The following is a 16581-nucleotide window of genomic DNA, read 5'->3' on the forward strand; positions in this document are numbered from 1 at the left end:
AGCTGCTGTGAAAAAAACAATCATCTTTTTCTTCAGAAGTTTTCATTCTTTTAACTTTTCACAAAGATGAATAATATTTAGCAGTCACTACATAATTTTAACAGCAGATATTGGTGCAGAAGACATTAAGCACCAAAACTGTAGGATTGTAATATTGGAAATTTTAAAGCTTAATGCAGATACATTGCTGTATTAGAGACTGTACTGAGCAAAGAAGGCCATTCTGTTATGTATCTATCCTATTTATTAAGTGGCTGTCAATTTTTGTTGCCAAAGACAAATGATGTGTTAAAATGACGTATGACCAATTAAAAAAAAAAAAAGTGTGGTGTGATAGAAGGAACAGTAAACTGAAAGATAGCACTAAGTCCTGGATTCCAATTTGATATAAAAATATGAAAAGTATTATTGAATAGTTAACAAGAAACAATCATGACTGGGTATGTAGCTCAGTGGTAGAGTGCTTCCCTAATAAGTATAAGGCCTTGGTTTTAATCCCCAGCATCACAAAAAAAAAAAAAAAAAAAAAAAAAGAAGAAGAAGAAGAAAGAAAGAAAGAAAGAAAGAAAGGAAACACTTTCTATAATAAAAACTACAGAACAGATTTACTGACTTAAATTTCTCCCTTAGAGGAATTATTAGCCATTAGAACATGTTCTGCTATATCTTAAAAGCTTTATTGATACTAGTTTTGGTCTAAACTCACCTATTAAATTATTCTTATTAATGGAACATAATTATAAATAGAATATTTTTACCATTATAGTCACTTTATATGAAACTGTGTAATAATGCACATTACAGGTTAAGATTGAAATATACACATTTTTGGCATTTGTTTTTCCTTGAAAATTAACAAGTTATGATTTATTATTACCTCCTTTGAATTTAGTAAGTATAAGCCACTCTTAAAAATTTCATTAATTTTCAATATACTGTCAGAAAGAAGTTTCTGGACCTATATTCTGTCTAACAGAATAAATCTTGCCTAGTGAGTTTGATTTTTTGGTGTGATACATACATGCATTTCATGAAGTTAACATGCATTTCATGAAGTTAAGAATGACTCAGTTATTCAACTCTTTTATTAAGAATATAGTTGGCTGGATTTGTGACTCAGTGGTAGAACACTTGCCTAGCATGTGTGAGGCACTGGGTTCGATTCTCAGCACCACATATAAATAAATAAATGTCCATTGACAACTAAAAAAATATTTGTGAAAAAACAATATAGTTAGGCCAGGCATGGTAGTACACACCTATAATCTCAGCAACTTAACAAGACCTTGTCTAAAGAAATTTTTTTAAAGCGTTGGGACTAAGCTCAGTGGTAGAGCACCTCTGGGTTCAATTCCTAGTACTACCATACACACAAAATAATAATAATAATATACACAAATAATAATTACAGGTTATAATGTTAGGAAAAGCCTCATTTGTGGTAGCAACAAAGAGAATTAAATATTTGGGAAACAATGAACAAGAAATGTGTGAAACCTAGAGAGAAAATTTTAAATAGTATCAAATGCATAGAAGTAGATTTTTTTCTTAAATATTATGACTCAAAAATTATAAAGATACCAGTTGGTCACCCAAATTAGTTTATAAATCACTGTGATTCTAATAAAAATACTAATAGCAATTTTATAAAGTTAGATAAGTTGATGCTGCAGTTCATAGGAAAAATTAAGTATGTTAGAATAGCCTGGAAAAAAAAATTACAGATGGAACTAGCTTTATCAGACATTAAAATCAAACCATGTAAAGCCTTTATAATTAAAGTGGTTTGGTTTTGTCATATGAATAGATAGTACCATTTAATGTCTTACAAGACTTGCAGATATGAAATATCAAGTCCAGATACTTAATATATGACAAAGGCTGGATCTTGAGTCACTAAGGGTAAAAATGGATGTTTTAAAAAATGGTGATGAGACAACTCAGTAGCCATTTGAAAAAAGATAATTAGATCTATGTTTTGCACCTTACAGAAGAATTAACACTAAATGGGTCAGGGATCTATATGTTCAAAAAGAAACTCGCACAAGTACTAGAAGAATTCTTAGTTTTGCTATACGGAAAGACTTTTTTATATGATTCAAAATGCATTGTCATACTGATTGACAAATTTGACTACCTCTTAAAATTTGTATGATAAAGTGCTATAAACAAAGTCAGAAGAGATAAAAATTAGTGGCAAAAAGTTTGAAATAAAATAGGTTTATTTTCATTGTTCCAAAGATATTCCCCTAAGATATTTACTAAAAGAGAAATAATAACTTTACAATGGAAAAACCTGAAAAACATCATCTTAACCCATTGTTCCAGATGTGGAATACCTATAAAAACTGAAGTATAATATATAATAAATAATTATATAATATAATAAGAAGAATATAATTGTAAGAATTATATCAATGTGATCTGTGCTTATACACAAACACATATATGGATTATATATATAATCTAGATTATGATTTCTAACCTATTTTCATGCACCTGGGCCAGGTTTCATTGAATTATTCCCAGAATTGAAAGCTCAAAACTTAAACTGGTTAATCAAGTAATTATGATTAACATTACTAATAATAGAACACATTGATATTATGTATCCCTGGATGTCATACAAAATAACTGACTAATCTTCTTTAAAAATGTCCAAAAAAATGGGTTGGGGATATATAAATAGTTCAGCTGGTAGAGTGCCTGCCTCGCATGCTCAAGGCCCTAGGTTTAATCCCCGGCACCACAAAATAAAAAAAAAAAAGTGTCATGACAGACCAAAAAGAGGACAAAAGAACTGTCAGATTGAAGCAGACTACAAGAAATAACAACTGAATGAAACATGTGCTTGAGGATTAGATTCTGGACTAGGAAAAGGATATTAGTAGAAAAACTGTCAATTTTCAAATACAGCATTGTACCAATGATATTTTTGTGATTTTGATAGTTATACTGTAGTTATGTAAGATATTAATGGTAGGAAAAGTAGGGTGATGGAAGTATGACCATTCTCTCTGCTATTGCAACTTTTCTGTAATCATTTAATCAAAATAGAAAGTTAAAAAATAGAGAATATTATAAGAATGCCATCTTTTATTTGAAGGCATCACTGGAGATTACCATATGGTATTTTCTTTCATTGAATTAATTTATCGTATCACATTAACAGAATCCCTAACATTAAACCATTGTTCTACTTTCAAAATATACCCCAAAATCACTTTTCTAATGAATAAAAATTTATACTCCAAACGGATTTTGACATATCCAGTCTAGCCAGTAAAAGTTACTCCTTTGGGATGGGGATATAGTTCAGTAGTAGAGCACTAGCCTAACATGTGAAAGGCCGTGGGTTCAGGTCCCAGCATCACAAACAGAACAAAAAACTCTGACTTCTTATATGTAAAATTTTTAGATGTTAAGTTTCTTATGTACTCAGAATCATATTTTAGAATCCTTTTATAAATTTATCCTAATTAACTTTTATTTGCTTTTGCTTGTGGTTAATATAGCAGGTTCTGACAGATGAATTGGTGGGAAGTTAGTTATGCTATATATTGTTTAGACTCTTATCATAAACATGAAAGATAGGATTAGAGTGGTAAGAAGAAAAACTATTTTCTCTCAAGCCTAGACTATGTTGGAACATCGTGAAAGTGAGTGTAGAAAGTAGGAGATAGATTTTGATCTCATTGTAAAGGACATTTTGAATTTTAGGCTAATATCTTTGGATTAAAGTCTCTTAAGTCAGAATGTTTTAGTAAGGTTAGTATTTACCTCCAGGGAGCATTATAAAAATTTACAGAGGCAATTTGTGGTTGTTAAAAGATCCGATAGTGGATAAGGGTCTAGGAGTGCAAATAAGGATCTAGGAGTGCCTAATGTCTCACAGTCCCATTCAAACAAGCCTTGGAGTAGGCAATCAAATGTGTAACTTGTCAGTACATACACAATACTGAGGACAGTGATTTTTCATCAGCAAAACACTGTCTTTGCTCTTCTAATGGAGGTAGACAGATAAAGGCAAGTAAAACAAATAAGAGATTCTTTATAATATAGAGGAATGTTATAGAGAGTGACTAGGTTGTAATGTTCTTGCTTTTTCTTTTACTTTATGGAGTATGGTCAAAAAAGGTCTCTCTGGTTAGGTGTGGTGGCACACAAATTCAAAGCCAACCTCAGCAACAGCAAGTTGAGATTCAGTGAGACCCTGTCTCTAAATAAAATACAAAAAAAGGCTTGGTACATGACTCAGTGGTTGAGTGCCTTTGAATTCAATCCCCATTACCTCCCCCCTGCCAAAAAAAAAAAAAAATCCAGTCTCAGCAACTTAGTGAGACTCTGAGCACCTCAAAATGAAAAAATAAAAAAGCCTGGGAATGTGGCTCATTGGTAAAACACCCCTGGGTTCAATCCCTAGTACCAAGAAAAAGTAAATATAACAGAAAAGTTCTCTCTGAGGGAGTGATATTGGAGGTCAGACCTGAACAATGTGTAGTTAGCCTCTTAAAGATCTGAAACAAAAGCATTCTGCACAGAGAGAAGAGCTAGTGTAAAGGCTTTAAAGCAGGAATGAAATTAATATAAGAATAGAGAAAGTTTAATGTGGCCAGAGCATAGTGGGTGAGGGGAGGAGAGTGGTACAAGGTAAGGATAGAGAAGAAAGCAGGAACAGTGAAAAACCATTCAGGGGTTTTAAGCAGGGAATAGATCTGACCTCCATACTATGAAATAGTATTTGGGTGACAGTGTGGTATTTAGATTATAGACTGATAATCTAGGTGATGGCATTGGAGGTGGATATATAAGTACATAGATTCATGATTCATTTTGAAGGTATAACTATTAAGTAAGTGCTGTTGTTTCTATTTTACAAATAAGGAAACTAAAATTTAGAGATGTATAGGAATTTGACGTCTCCACAGCTAGGAAATGATGGGTCTGGGGTTCGATTTAAGTTTAATATTAGGTCTTGAGTTCCCAAGGACAATGTTAGGTACTCTGGAGTATATAAAGAAGAAGCAAATAGTTTGGTAAATAATTTGGATATACACACACACTCAATCTCTGTACCTTTACTTTATATTGTAAAGAATTACTTTTCATATATTTATTTACTTGACCTTATCTGTTAATTTCACTAAAAGAGCAAAGACAGTGTTTTGCTCACGTCATATCCCCTGTCTGCTGTGTTATAGGGACTAAATGTGTGTGTGTGTGTGTGTATCATCTACATGTATCTAACACTCTTAGTTGCAAGAGACAAGAACCCTTCTCAAACAAAAACAAAAAAAGGTGAACGTGTTGGTTCATGTAAAATCCACCATGGAAAGGAATAGGGTAAGACCAAAAGGAAAGACATCTGGGGTCAGAAATTTGGGAGCTCTGGCAAGGAGGTGGTGCATGCACACAATTCAGGAGCCTGAGGAAAGAGGATCTCAAGTTCAAGACCAGCCTGGGCAACTGAGCAAGACCCTGACCCAAAATAATGAAAAATAAAATGGACTGGGAAGGTAGCTCAGTGGTAGAGCACCCCTGGGTTCAATCCCCAGTTCTATAAAGAATAAAGAAAAACCAACAGCAAAATGCAAACTTGGAACTCTGACAGAACTTTTTAGAATGTCTTTTTTTGCTCATTTACTTCATTATTTCCTACAGTTGATAGACTTTTTGTTGAAGTTGGTACTGTGAAAGCTGCCTGCTTATCCTTCTAGTTTGTAATCCAAAGTGATAAATCTTCTCTTCCTAGTTTTAATTAGTCCAGCTCAAATTGGCCCAGCTTGAGTCAAGTGCCCAAATATGAATCAAATACTGTGTGTTTAAGTGTGTCTTTGCACATATGTGTAAGCATGCTTGAGATTCAGTTTGTATGTGTAATATGATAGTACTTCATGCATCCAGAGGACAGTCCTTTTAGCAAGTTTAGCTATTTATTTGCAATTTAGTGGAGAATTCAGAAAGTAAGTAATCCAAGAGTTCTGAGCATCTTAAGTATTACAATAGATGTCTGGAAGTCCCATTGTTAACTTGTACTTAAGGTATAGCCACCTAGGCCCTTCTCAGATCCAATATTACACACAATTCTGATAAACTTGATTATCATCAGGTGAGTCTATAACAAATGAGCAGCATATATCAATAAAACAAGGTTAGAGGCCTTAGAGCTGTGCTGCTGAACGTGCATATTGGCAGCAAAGTGTGACACAACTTCAAGAGAATGAGAAAAAAATTTAAACCAAAATGACTTTCAAAATTTATCTGTGGTTGTTAGTTTTTAAGTGATAAGTCATTCATACCTTGTTATTTCCTGTAGGCATTCAATTAGAATTTATTATGAATCTATTGTGTTAGGCCTTGTGTTATTTGGGAATGATAAGATAGATCTAGTCCCTATCCTTAGGGTGACACCAAAATCAAATGAATTGTTTAAACAGTAGTGTAATGAAAAAGTGAATTGTTAATATAAGCCTTCGTCTCTTCAGAATTACCAGGGCACGGATAGGGAGGCAGTGTACTATAGTGGTTAAGAGCACTTATGTTAAAATCAGGTAAAGATTTAAATTCTGCTTTTATTATTTTATAGCTAGTCACACTTTGGCAACCTTCGTATCCTTGTTTTCGTAACTATGAAATGGAATAATACCCATTCTTGTCAGAATTAAATAAAATACATGATATATGAAACATGTAGCACTGTGCCTGAATGATAGCTTGTATTATTAGGTTCTACTTTGAAGAAAATTGCTTACCAATTCTAAGAATAGAAACTATTTCACTATCTTATCTAGGCGAAACTGACTTTAAAAGCTGAATAAGGGGCTAAGAAGATAGCTCAGTCGGTAGAGTGCTTGCCTTGTAAGCACAAGGCCCTGAGTTTGATCCCCAGCACCCAAAAAAAAAAAAAAAAAAAAAAAAAAGCTGAATAAGCCTGTGGTATGGTGGAACACACCTGTAATCCCAGCAACTTGGTAGGCCAAGGCAGGAGGATCACAAGTTCAAAGCTGGTGTCTACAACTTTGTGAGACCCTGTCTCAAAATTAAAAATAATATGGTCCATTGGTAAAGTGCCCCTGGGTTCAATACCTGGTACCAAAAAAAACAAAACAAAACAAAACAAAACAACAACAACAACAAAAAAAAACTGAATAAGCAACTAGGTCACAAGTTATTAAATTAAAATAAATATTAGTTAACCTTCAGTATGTTAAGGATGGTATCTAAAAAGTTAGGAAGAGTCAGATTCTTCATTGCTCAATATAAAGAATTATTTTTATAAATAGTTCAGAAATAAAACAAGTCCCACTAATTACATTGATAGAAAAAGAATCTCAACCAAGGTAGAAAGGCCAAGAGAAATTAATTTTGAGAATAACTTACCACTCATAGAATAAATTAATTCTTGAATATGGTTCAGATATCCTTGGGCCTGATGATGATAGAGTCTTAAAATAGAAAAAACTAAGATAATTTTTAGCTCAACTCAGTTTTAAGCTCAATTTTATAGCTGAGGCAAAGCAAATTATTATTTAAAGACTTATATAACTAATGGTAATCAGAACTGTTCTTGTTGCTTTTTACTAAATTTCTATGAAATAGAATTAATTGTGCAGACTGAATACCACTAAAAGAAGAATCTACCATATCACATAGCCTACCTGTCTTACCTTTCATCTTCAAATACCTGTGAATTCATTCATTTAACAAATAATTCTGGAGTGCCTGCTGCATTTGTGGCACATCTTTGAAGAGTTTATAGTCTTGCTATAGCAGAGAGTAAAACATCAAGCACATTGATAGTTAAAGTGTTTCACCTTGCAGACCTCTGGGGAGAGATTGCTATGGATTTAGAAGTTGTGCTCATCTCAGGCAAACAAGTACAGGAGTTGATGGCATATGGCAAAAAGTTTTTTTCTTCACGGAAGCTAGCAAAAGGAGACAGAAAGGGAATACAAGGTGAGAGAGATGGTTTATCACTATCCTTTCCATGCAAGATGTGTTTTTCAAATAACAAGTATATATTTAGGTTCTACTCTATGTATATAGTATTTTGGGAAATGGTGGGAAAGAAATACAAAAGAAGATTAATATGTTCTCTGTCCTCCTTGAAGCATTTAATTCAAGGAACCAACCCTCTTTAGGACAAGGCTCATTTGAAATAAAGAGAGAACTCTTGTCTAGTAGTTTCCCTTTCTTCTTTTTTGCCTAGAAAATATCTTCTGAAGAATTTTTCAGTACACAGGAATCTACACCACAGTTATTCCATGTTAAAAAAAAATCTTTGTTGTGAAAAATTTCAGATATTTACATAGGGGTTAAAACAGTGCAGTGAACTTTACCCACCCATACCCAGCTTCCAGATTCGACCGTAGTATCATTGTGTCGTATTTGTTTACGTTTTTTCTTTCCTTTTTTCCTTATTTTCTTCCCTCTATAATACTTGCTTTCCTTCCTTCTTCTTCCTTCTTGTGTTCTAAAATTTTAACAGAAATTTATGACATTGTGCGTTTTTATACCACACAAAATCTTTAACAGTCTATCTACACTATAATTTACCTAAATAATAGCAGTTTTCATTGTTTATAGTTTATTTCTTATAAGTAGTACTTCCTGGAGTATCTTTATATGCCTATTTCTTTTTAATATCTGTATGTATGCATCTTCCCTCATACTTGACATTCTTTTGGAATGGAATCTTCTGTAAATGAGATTACTGAACAAAGGGTATTAGCCATTTATAACTTTCTACATAATACCTGAATGACTTTTGGGAATGTTGTTATTCTTATTCCCGTCAACAGTGTACCTCTTTATCCATACATCTGCTGATCAGGGTTTTGTCTATTAATTTTTGCCAATCTCCCAACATCATAGATTAAAAAAGATTTTATGTGCATTTAAAAATGACTAATGAGGCTGGGCATATTTATTCTTATTAACTATTTTTATTTCTTTTGAGTTCAGACCGAAAAAATCAGATATTTCATAAATATCATTTTCATCATTTTACTTCTTGTATAAAAACCAAAGTGTAATTATTTCCTATCCCTGATGTTCAAGACTTTACGATTTGTCCCTAACCTGTTTTTCTAACGTAATTCTGTCCAGCAAGAATCACTGTACCCAGTGAGGAATATTTATTTACTCATTGATATAACTCATTCTATTTATTATTTTTCTTGGACTCATGTTAATAGTGTTTTACTTTTCTTCTGCCTTTCCAAATTCTTATAAGTATCTTTATAACCCACTTGTAATAAAGTAGCCCAGATTCTTTAGCCTTCATCAGTTTCCTCTTACGTGAATCCCTACACTATCTATTGTTTCTACAGTAGATTTAGTAGCAAATTACAGACTTTTGTTGTGTTATTTATCAAGCACCAACCATTTGCAAGGCCATGACTAACTAGCTGTGAATGGAGCATAATCTCTGTCCTTGTGAATTTGTGGTGTAATGATAATGCATTTATTTCTGCTTCTTTGCTTGTTAATGAAATTAAACTTCTTTTCATCAGTATATATAAAGCATGAACATGTTTTTAGGTATGTAGTGTGTTCCTGAACTGACAGTGTAACTCAGTGGTAGTGCTTGCCTAGCATCCCAAGGCCCTGAGTTCAATCCCCAGTACCTATCCAGCCTCCCCAAATTATATGTTCCCACCTGGATTATAGAATCATAGAGGGTATTATGAACCATGTTTTATACTTCTGTATTCCTTGAAACACAATTCAACCTTCTGAACGTGCAGGCATTACTAAGTGCACACATACTCTATTGGTGTAGTAAAAAAAGTTGAAGGCTTTCTTGCATACCCAACCTCAAATTACAGCTCAAGTTCTTGTGAACTAACTGTAAAGTTTGCAAGTTATTTAGCCACTCTAGGCCTGTGTTTTCGTAAATTAAATAGCTGTTCCATAAGGTGGTCATACTTGTTAAATTAGATAATAGATGTAAAGCATTTAACCTTATGCCTAGTATAGAGTAAGCACTCATAAATCTACCTGTTACAATTGTTTAACCTCTCAAGCTGAAAACTACTTCAGCACCTTTTATTGCCCTAATGCAAAGCAGTTACCAAGTTCTGTGCAGTAATCTTCAGTTTTTTTGTCAGTTTAGTCTTTACTTTTAATCTTCATTATAACCTACAATAAGAAATACATTTTGTACTTGGGCTTAGTGTTCTGTTTATTTGCACATATCTGAAATTAAAATTTTATGAAATAACTTCATTGTTACAATGTGTGATGTAGTCTATTTTTTCTGTTCTTTGTTATTTAGTAACAAAAGTAAATAAACTGGTTACAGCCATTGAAATTGATTTCATGCTGGGCATGGTGACATACTTCTAAGTCACTGTTTGTATTTCTTTTGTGAGGAGACTGAGGCACGAGGATCACAAGTTCAAGTCCAGTCTGGGCAACTTAGTAAGACCCTGTCTCTTAAAAAAAAAAAAAAAGAATGAATAAAAAAGGGCTGAGGGCATAGGTCAGTGGTAAAGTGCTTGCCTAGCATGTTCCAGACTGTGGGCCAATTCCCCAGCATCACCACAAAAGAAAAACTGATTTCACAGTTTGAAATAGTGGTCAAGATTTTTGGAATCTGCAAAATTTGGACTACCACTGACCAGGATAATATTCAAGGTGAAAGTGACTGGGACCTAAAGCTTATTTAAATTGCATTTTTTTCTTTGTCCTCCACTAGTTACAGTTAGCTTTGCCTGTTCTCAGTCAGGTTTTGCTGCAGAAGGATAGGAGTGCTTACTTGCACATAATCCAGAGCTCATACAGAAAGGAGCAGAGCTTCCCACCTTGCAAGGCAAGAATTTCTTAACCACTTGAAGTCTGTATTTTTTTGGTAGGACAGAAATGAGATAGATACATGGATTAGAAAGACTTGGAGGAAAAAACTTTTTTATTAAGGGAAATTTTAAAACATTTTTTAAAATAGGAAAAACAGTATAACGATGACTCATGACTTAAATTCAAATTAAGTCATTGTCAACATTATGTCAATTCCAAGAGGAATTTTTAACAAAGAATTTTAAGACACAAATACAGATTTAATACAGATTACCTGTTTTCAGAAGAGTTATATCAGTCTTAATATATCTTACTGAATCAGAACTCACAACCTATTTGTGAGTTCTACCCTGCAGGAGGAGTAAATAACTGCATAACAACAAGGGAGCAGGCATAGCATGGAAATTTTTTGTTCCCTTTAAGGAATTTTTCCTGTTGGCTTCCAAGAACTCTAAAGGCTCGCCATCTTACTCAAAGTATTTCAACAATCTTTTGCCAGATGCCCTATCACCCACTCCATAGCACCTGCCTTCCTTCTGTTATACTGATCTGTAACAGTGACTTGAGGAAATGAGAATCTCATTACTTTTATTCTCTGTTTAAAACTTTCTCAGTTCTTTCTTTCCTAGCTATAGAATAAAATCCCAAACTGTAGGTTTTTGTTGATGTTGTGACTCTCTCCCTCCTTTCCAGACTTTTCTTCTTCTATCTATTCCCTGCCACGTCCACCTCCTTATTATTCCTAGAATTCTCAATTCATTTTAGGACTTGTACTCATTTTTCAAGATCCAATTTAGATATCATCCTGTGGGAGCAGTTTAGGTTTTCCTCTTCACCTTCAGTTAGATCGTGATCTCTTCCAGAACAGGGATAGTATCTTAGTGCTCTTTGTCTTCTAAACATTTCTTTGGTACCCCCTCATATGGTAGGTATCCAGTAATAGTTTGTTAAATGAATGTATTTATATTTTAGAATCTAATTCTAATACAGGTTCTCTCCAGATAAAACAAGTTAATAAAAGTTTGTGTTATTATTTTTGTATATTTTTAGTTTTTTCTCCCCTCCTTGGAGACTTTTGTTAAAATTTCTAAAGAGAAAAAAGTTCTATAGCTTTATTCTTAGACATACACTTTGGTAAATTAGAATAAAGTATCCATTCTCAATATTTCTGTAGTAAAGGTAAGTAAAATCTACTTTGAATATACTCAGTTTTTTTCTATTGAACAACATGGTTTTATTTTGTGAGTTGGAATAGATTTGTGCTATGAAGATTAGAGTAGCCATGACTAATTTTTGTGTGTTTCAGCTCATGGAATGCTGTGTAAATGCCCTGGTGACATCATTTAAAGAGACTATCTTAGCGGAGTGCCAAGGCATGATCAAGCGAAATGAAACTGAAAGTAGGTAAAACATAAGGATATCAGTCTCTTAAGAGTGTCTTTGAAACAGATCACTAAATAAATTACTGTTAGATTATTCTTCTACACAGAGGCATGTTTATTAGCATAACTTGTACTTAAAGAAAATGATAAAAGGGGCTGGGGAGATAGCTCAGTCGGTAGAGTGCTTGCCTTGTAAGCATAAGGCCCTGGGTTCGATCCCCAGCACCCCCCAAAAAAAAAGGAAAATGATAAAATATTTAAGACAGAAAGTCTATTAAGGAGTTTATAAATTTCATTTGTAAGCATTTTTTCTCTTTAATGTATGTGGTGAATTTCCATTTTTTTTCTCAAAAGTAGAACTCTGCATATAAAGACCAATTTAAGTTGTAAATATATAGTATACGATAGGAATAGGTGTTTGACTTGTGTGGAACCTTGTGGTAAATATTTTTTACCACAAAATAAACACTCCATATTAATAATTTTCATTCCCTTATTCCCCAAATTGAAGAATTTTTAAAGAAAGGTATTTTGGGAGGCATCAAGTATTTTAATAAATTGAAAAAATTGCTCATATCTTTGTTACCCTTAGAGAACCACTTTTAGCATTTTGATGTATTCTCTAGATTTTGTTGTGTTAACTGCGAGGTCCCATTTAATCTTTTTTTTTTTTTTTTTCTTTTTTCTTTTTTTTTTTTTTTCTTTTTTTTTTAGTATACTTTTTTTTTTTAATTGTCAATGAACCTTTATTTTATTTATTTATATGCAATGCTGAGAATCAAGCCCAGTGCCTCACACATGCTAGGCAAGTGTTCTACCACTGAGCTACAACCCCAGCCCCTCATTTAATCTTTGGTTGCACTTAAAGTATGTATTTTAGCCAGGTGCTGTGGCACATGCCTATAATCCCAGCTACTTGGGAGGTTGAGACAGGAGGATGTCAAGTTTGAGACCATATTTGGCAACTTAGTGAGACCCTGTCTCAAAAAATAAAAAGGGTAGAATGTAGCTCAATGATAGAGAGCCCCTGGGTTCAATCCCCAGTATTGGAGATGGGGGTGGGGAGAAAACTGCTCATTGGCCCAAGTGAAATGTTTGAATTTTATATGCCAATGTAAGTAAAGTTAGGTGTGATCTGTGTTGGACTCCCTATAATAAATAATATACTTAGTGTTAAATCAGTACTGTGAAGTAAGGTTTTTGTGAATGTCAATTAAATGATATATAACATAGGAAAAAGTGCTTTGTAAACTGAAAAATTATGAATACAATTTTATCTCTACTTTCTTTTATAATCATTACTCATAATTTTTTAATCCTTTAATGATGTGGCCATATATGTAATATTACAACTACTTCATGAAATGTACTAGTCTTCTGTGTAGACTTTTGTACTTTCTAGAATAAAAAATATTTTATCTCATTGAAGGTCAAATAGAATTGGGTTTTAAAGTTCGTGATCACTTTTAATTAGATTTTTCAAAATAATTTTCGTCAATCTGAGACAGTAGATCAGGAAGTTATAATTACAGCTCCTAAACTAATTGTACTCATGGAATGCTATTAAATTTATAAACTTTCAACTAATATCTCTCAATTTTTATTACCACAGGCATTTCATGATGTAAATCAAAGATAAAATTTATTCTAGTGGATAAAATGATTACGTGAGTGTGTTCTGTCCTTTCAGAGTTACATTTAATGTTTTCATTGATGGACAAAGTTCCTAATGGGATAGAGCCAATGTTGAAAGACTTGGAAGAACATATCATTAGTGCTGGCTTGGCAGATATGGTAGCAGCTGCTGAAACTATTACTACTGTAAGTTTTCTCCAGTGGCAATGACAGATGTATATCAAGGTTATTTTTTAAATGCAGGATCAGGTATTTAAAATAATAATTGACATGACAAAATAGTAATCTTGGAACACCTTTTAATTTTATTTTTAAGAAAAAAATTTCCCTAGTTTTAAGACTATAGTCTTTCATTAAAATTATATTTTCTCAGTTTTGTATCATTATTTTCCTTTTAATTAAAACTCAATTTAAAAAAAGATGACCAGATAGTAGAAGAGAGACTTAGGGACTGGGAAGAGCCTAGAGAAATCAGGAAGAGAAAGAAGTTGGGGAGAGGGTAGACAAAGGGTAGAGGGACATAAATAATGTATAATGTATGCATATACAAAAATGTCACAGTGAATCCTGTTATTGTACAATTAGTATATATTAATAACTAAAATTTTCAGAAACTCAATTAAATGTAAAACATTTTGTTTTCAGGACTCTGAGAAATATGTTGAACAGTTGCTAACGCTATTCAATAGATTTAGTAAACTTGTCAAAGAAGCTTTTCAAGATGATCCACGATTTCTTACTGCAAGAGATAAGGTATATATCTCTGTATATTGACATTTGGTATTAAAAGTGTTTCTGTTATAATTACTGTTTTGCTTTGTACCAGGGATTGAACCCAGGGGTACTTAATCACTGAGCCACATCCCAGCTTTTTTTTTTTTTTTTTTTAACTTAATTTTTATTTTGAGACAGGATCTTGCTAAGTTGCTCAGGACCGCACTAAGTTGTATGGCTGGCTTTGAAACTTATGATCCTCCTGCCTCAGCCTCCCAGGCTGCTGGAATTATGGGTGTGTTCCACTGTGCCTGGCATAATTTACTTTTTTTTTTGTGGTGCTAGGGATTGAACCCAGGGCCTTGTATTTGTAAGGCAGGCACTCTACCAACTGAGCCATATCCCCAGCCCCATAATTTACTTTTAATAAGCAATAATCATCATGCTATTAAATCTCACACTAAAAACCTAGCAACTGTATTTTTTTCTTCAGTGAACACAGTGTGTTTATTATATTTGCTTTGGTAATTTTTTGTAAGCATTGGATATCCTTGTAAACAAGAATTTAGCTAGAAAATTATTTTCTTCTTTATTTTTCCCAGGAATGTTCTCCTGTTTTTGAAAATTGCTGATTATTGAATTCCTATTCATCCTTTCAAACACTCAGCTCGATATATACTTCCTCTGGAACTTCCTTGATTTACAGCTCATTGCATGCAGGGTTGATTCTTCCATTCTCTGTCCTCTTATAGGATTCCTTCCAGAGTAATGTCACATTTATCTTTGCTTCCCAGGGAAGCATTTGCATAAATGTACCATCTTTTCCCATCCTCACTAGTATGGGACAAAGATAATGAAACATCATATTGTCCTGAGAATTCGTATCTTTTTAAATGTCAGAAACCTATCATGAGAAGTTGCTGTTAGTTTTGTGCCCTCTTCAACTACCTTTTATTACTTCCCAAATTTGACTTTTTTCTATGACTTCAAAAAGAAAATCAGCTTTCTGGGGTAGACATTTTTCGTCACTTTTTGTTTATTTTAAGATAATTAAGAACATAATTAGGGACTGGGGTTGTTGCTCAGTGGTAGCATAGCATATGTGAGGCACTGGGTTCAATTCTCAGCACCACATATAAATGAATAAAATAAAGGACCATCAACAACCAAAAATATATATAAAAATCATTTTTTTAAGAAAAGAACATAATTAGGAAAATACTGGAATATGGAGGTGGTGGGGTGGTTTGAAGTCTTAAATTGAGTACTCTACAAAGACTTTTGTGGTAAGCTTTAAATTGAGATTGAAAGGAATAAGTCATGTGACTGTCCAAGGGGAGAGTGTTGCAGCCAGATTAAATAGCAGATTTGAGGGCTTTAAGGCAGGAAAATAACCTGTCATAATCCAGGAACAGCAGAAGAGGTCATTGTGGCCAAAATAGATGGAGCAAAGGGGAGAATAGTAGGAAATGAAGTCACACAGAGCTGGGTCATGTAAGACTCTGAGCTATGGTAAGGAGTTTGGTTTTTACTGTGAGAAAGATGGGAAGTCATTGAAACATTTTGAAAAGAGTAGTAGGACCTGGCTTACATATTAATAGGACTACTGGGAAAAAAAAGGTGAAGGAGGTAAAGAGAAGCAGCAAGAGCATGAGATAGAATATATTTAAATTAATCAAATAAGTGATGGTGGAAATTTAGAGTGATGGTGGCGGTGGTCAAAAATGGTGAAAAAAATTTTTTAATGCAAGTAATTTATTTGGGAAATTGAGGGAACACAGGTGAAAGCAGAGAAGGTGATAGAAGGAACTGTAGCCAACACAATTTATTCTTAAGTCATATCTACAATGAGCTACTGTAGCTTAATCCTGCAGGAAACTGTGAAAGTATTAAAAACTGCTCAAATTACCCCACTCAGAGAGTGTTGATTCCCTAGTATTAACCTGCTATTTGCACATTCTGCACATATTTCCAGTTTCAGAAAAGATGCCTTTAAGGTACAGATATAGATATTAAACAGTGGGAAAAAGTTTGAGGAATGTCAAAGAGG

General features: G+C 33.4%; 1 protein-coding gene across 2 annotated transcripts in view; it reads left to right on the forward strand.

Moving 5' to 3' along the window:
• The window catches only part of Cul5 (cullin 5), an 89148-nt gene that overhangs the window by 39510 nt on the left and 33057 nt on the right, over positions 1-16581 (forward strand). For both annotated transcript variants that reach the window (XM_047517081.1, XM_047517083.1), the window contains exons 8-10: positions 12107-12200; positions 13873-14003; positions 14463-14570. In XM_047517081.1, the coding sequence (XP_047373037.1) occupies positions 12107-12200; positions 13873-14003; positions 14463-14570 (333 nt within the window). The remainder of the gene's footprint in view (positions 1-12106; positions 12201-13872; positions 14004-14462; positions 14571-16581) is intronic.

Source organism: Sciurus carolinensis, chromosome 11 (genome assembly GCF_902686445.1).
Source record: "Sciurus carolinensis chromosome 11, mSciCar1.2, whole genome shotgun sequence".
In the NCBI taxonomy this organism is placed as follows: Eukaryota; Metazoa; Chordata; class Mammalia; order Rodentia; family Sciuridae; genus Sciurus; species Sciurus carolinensis.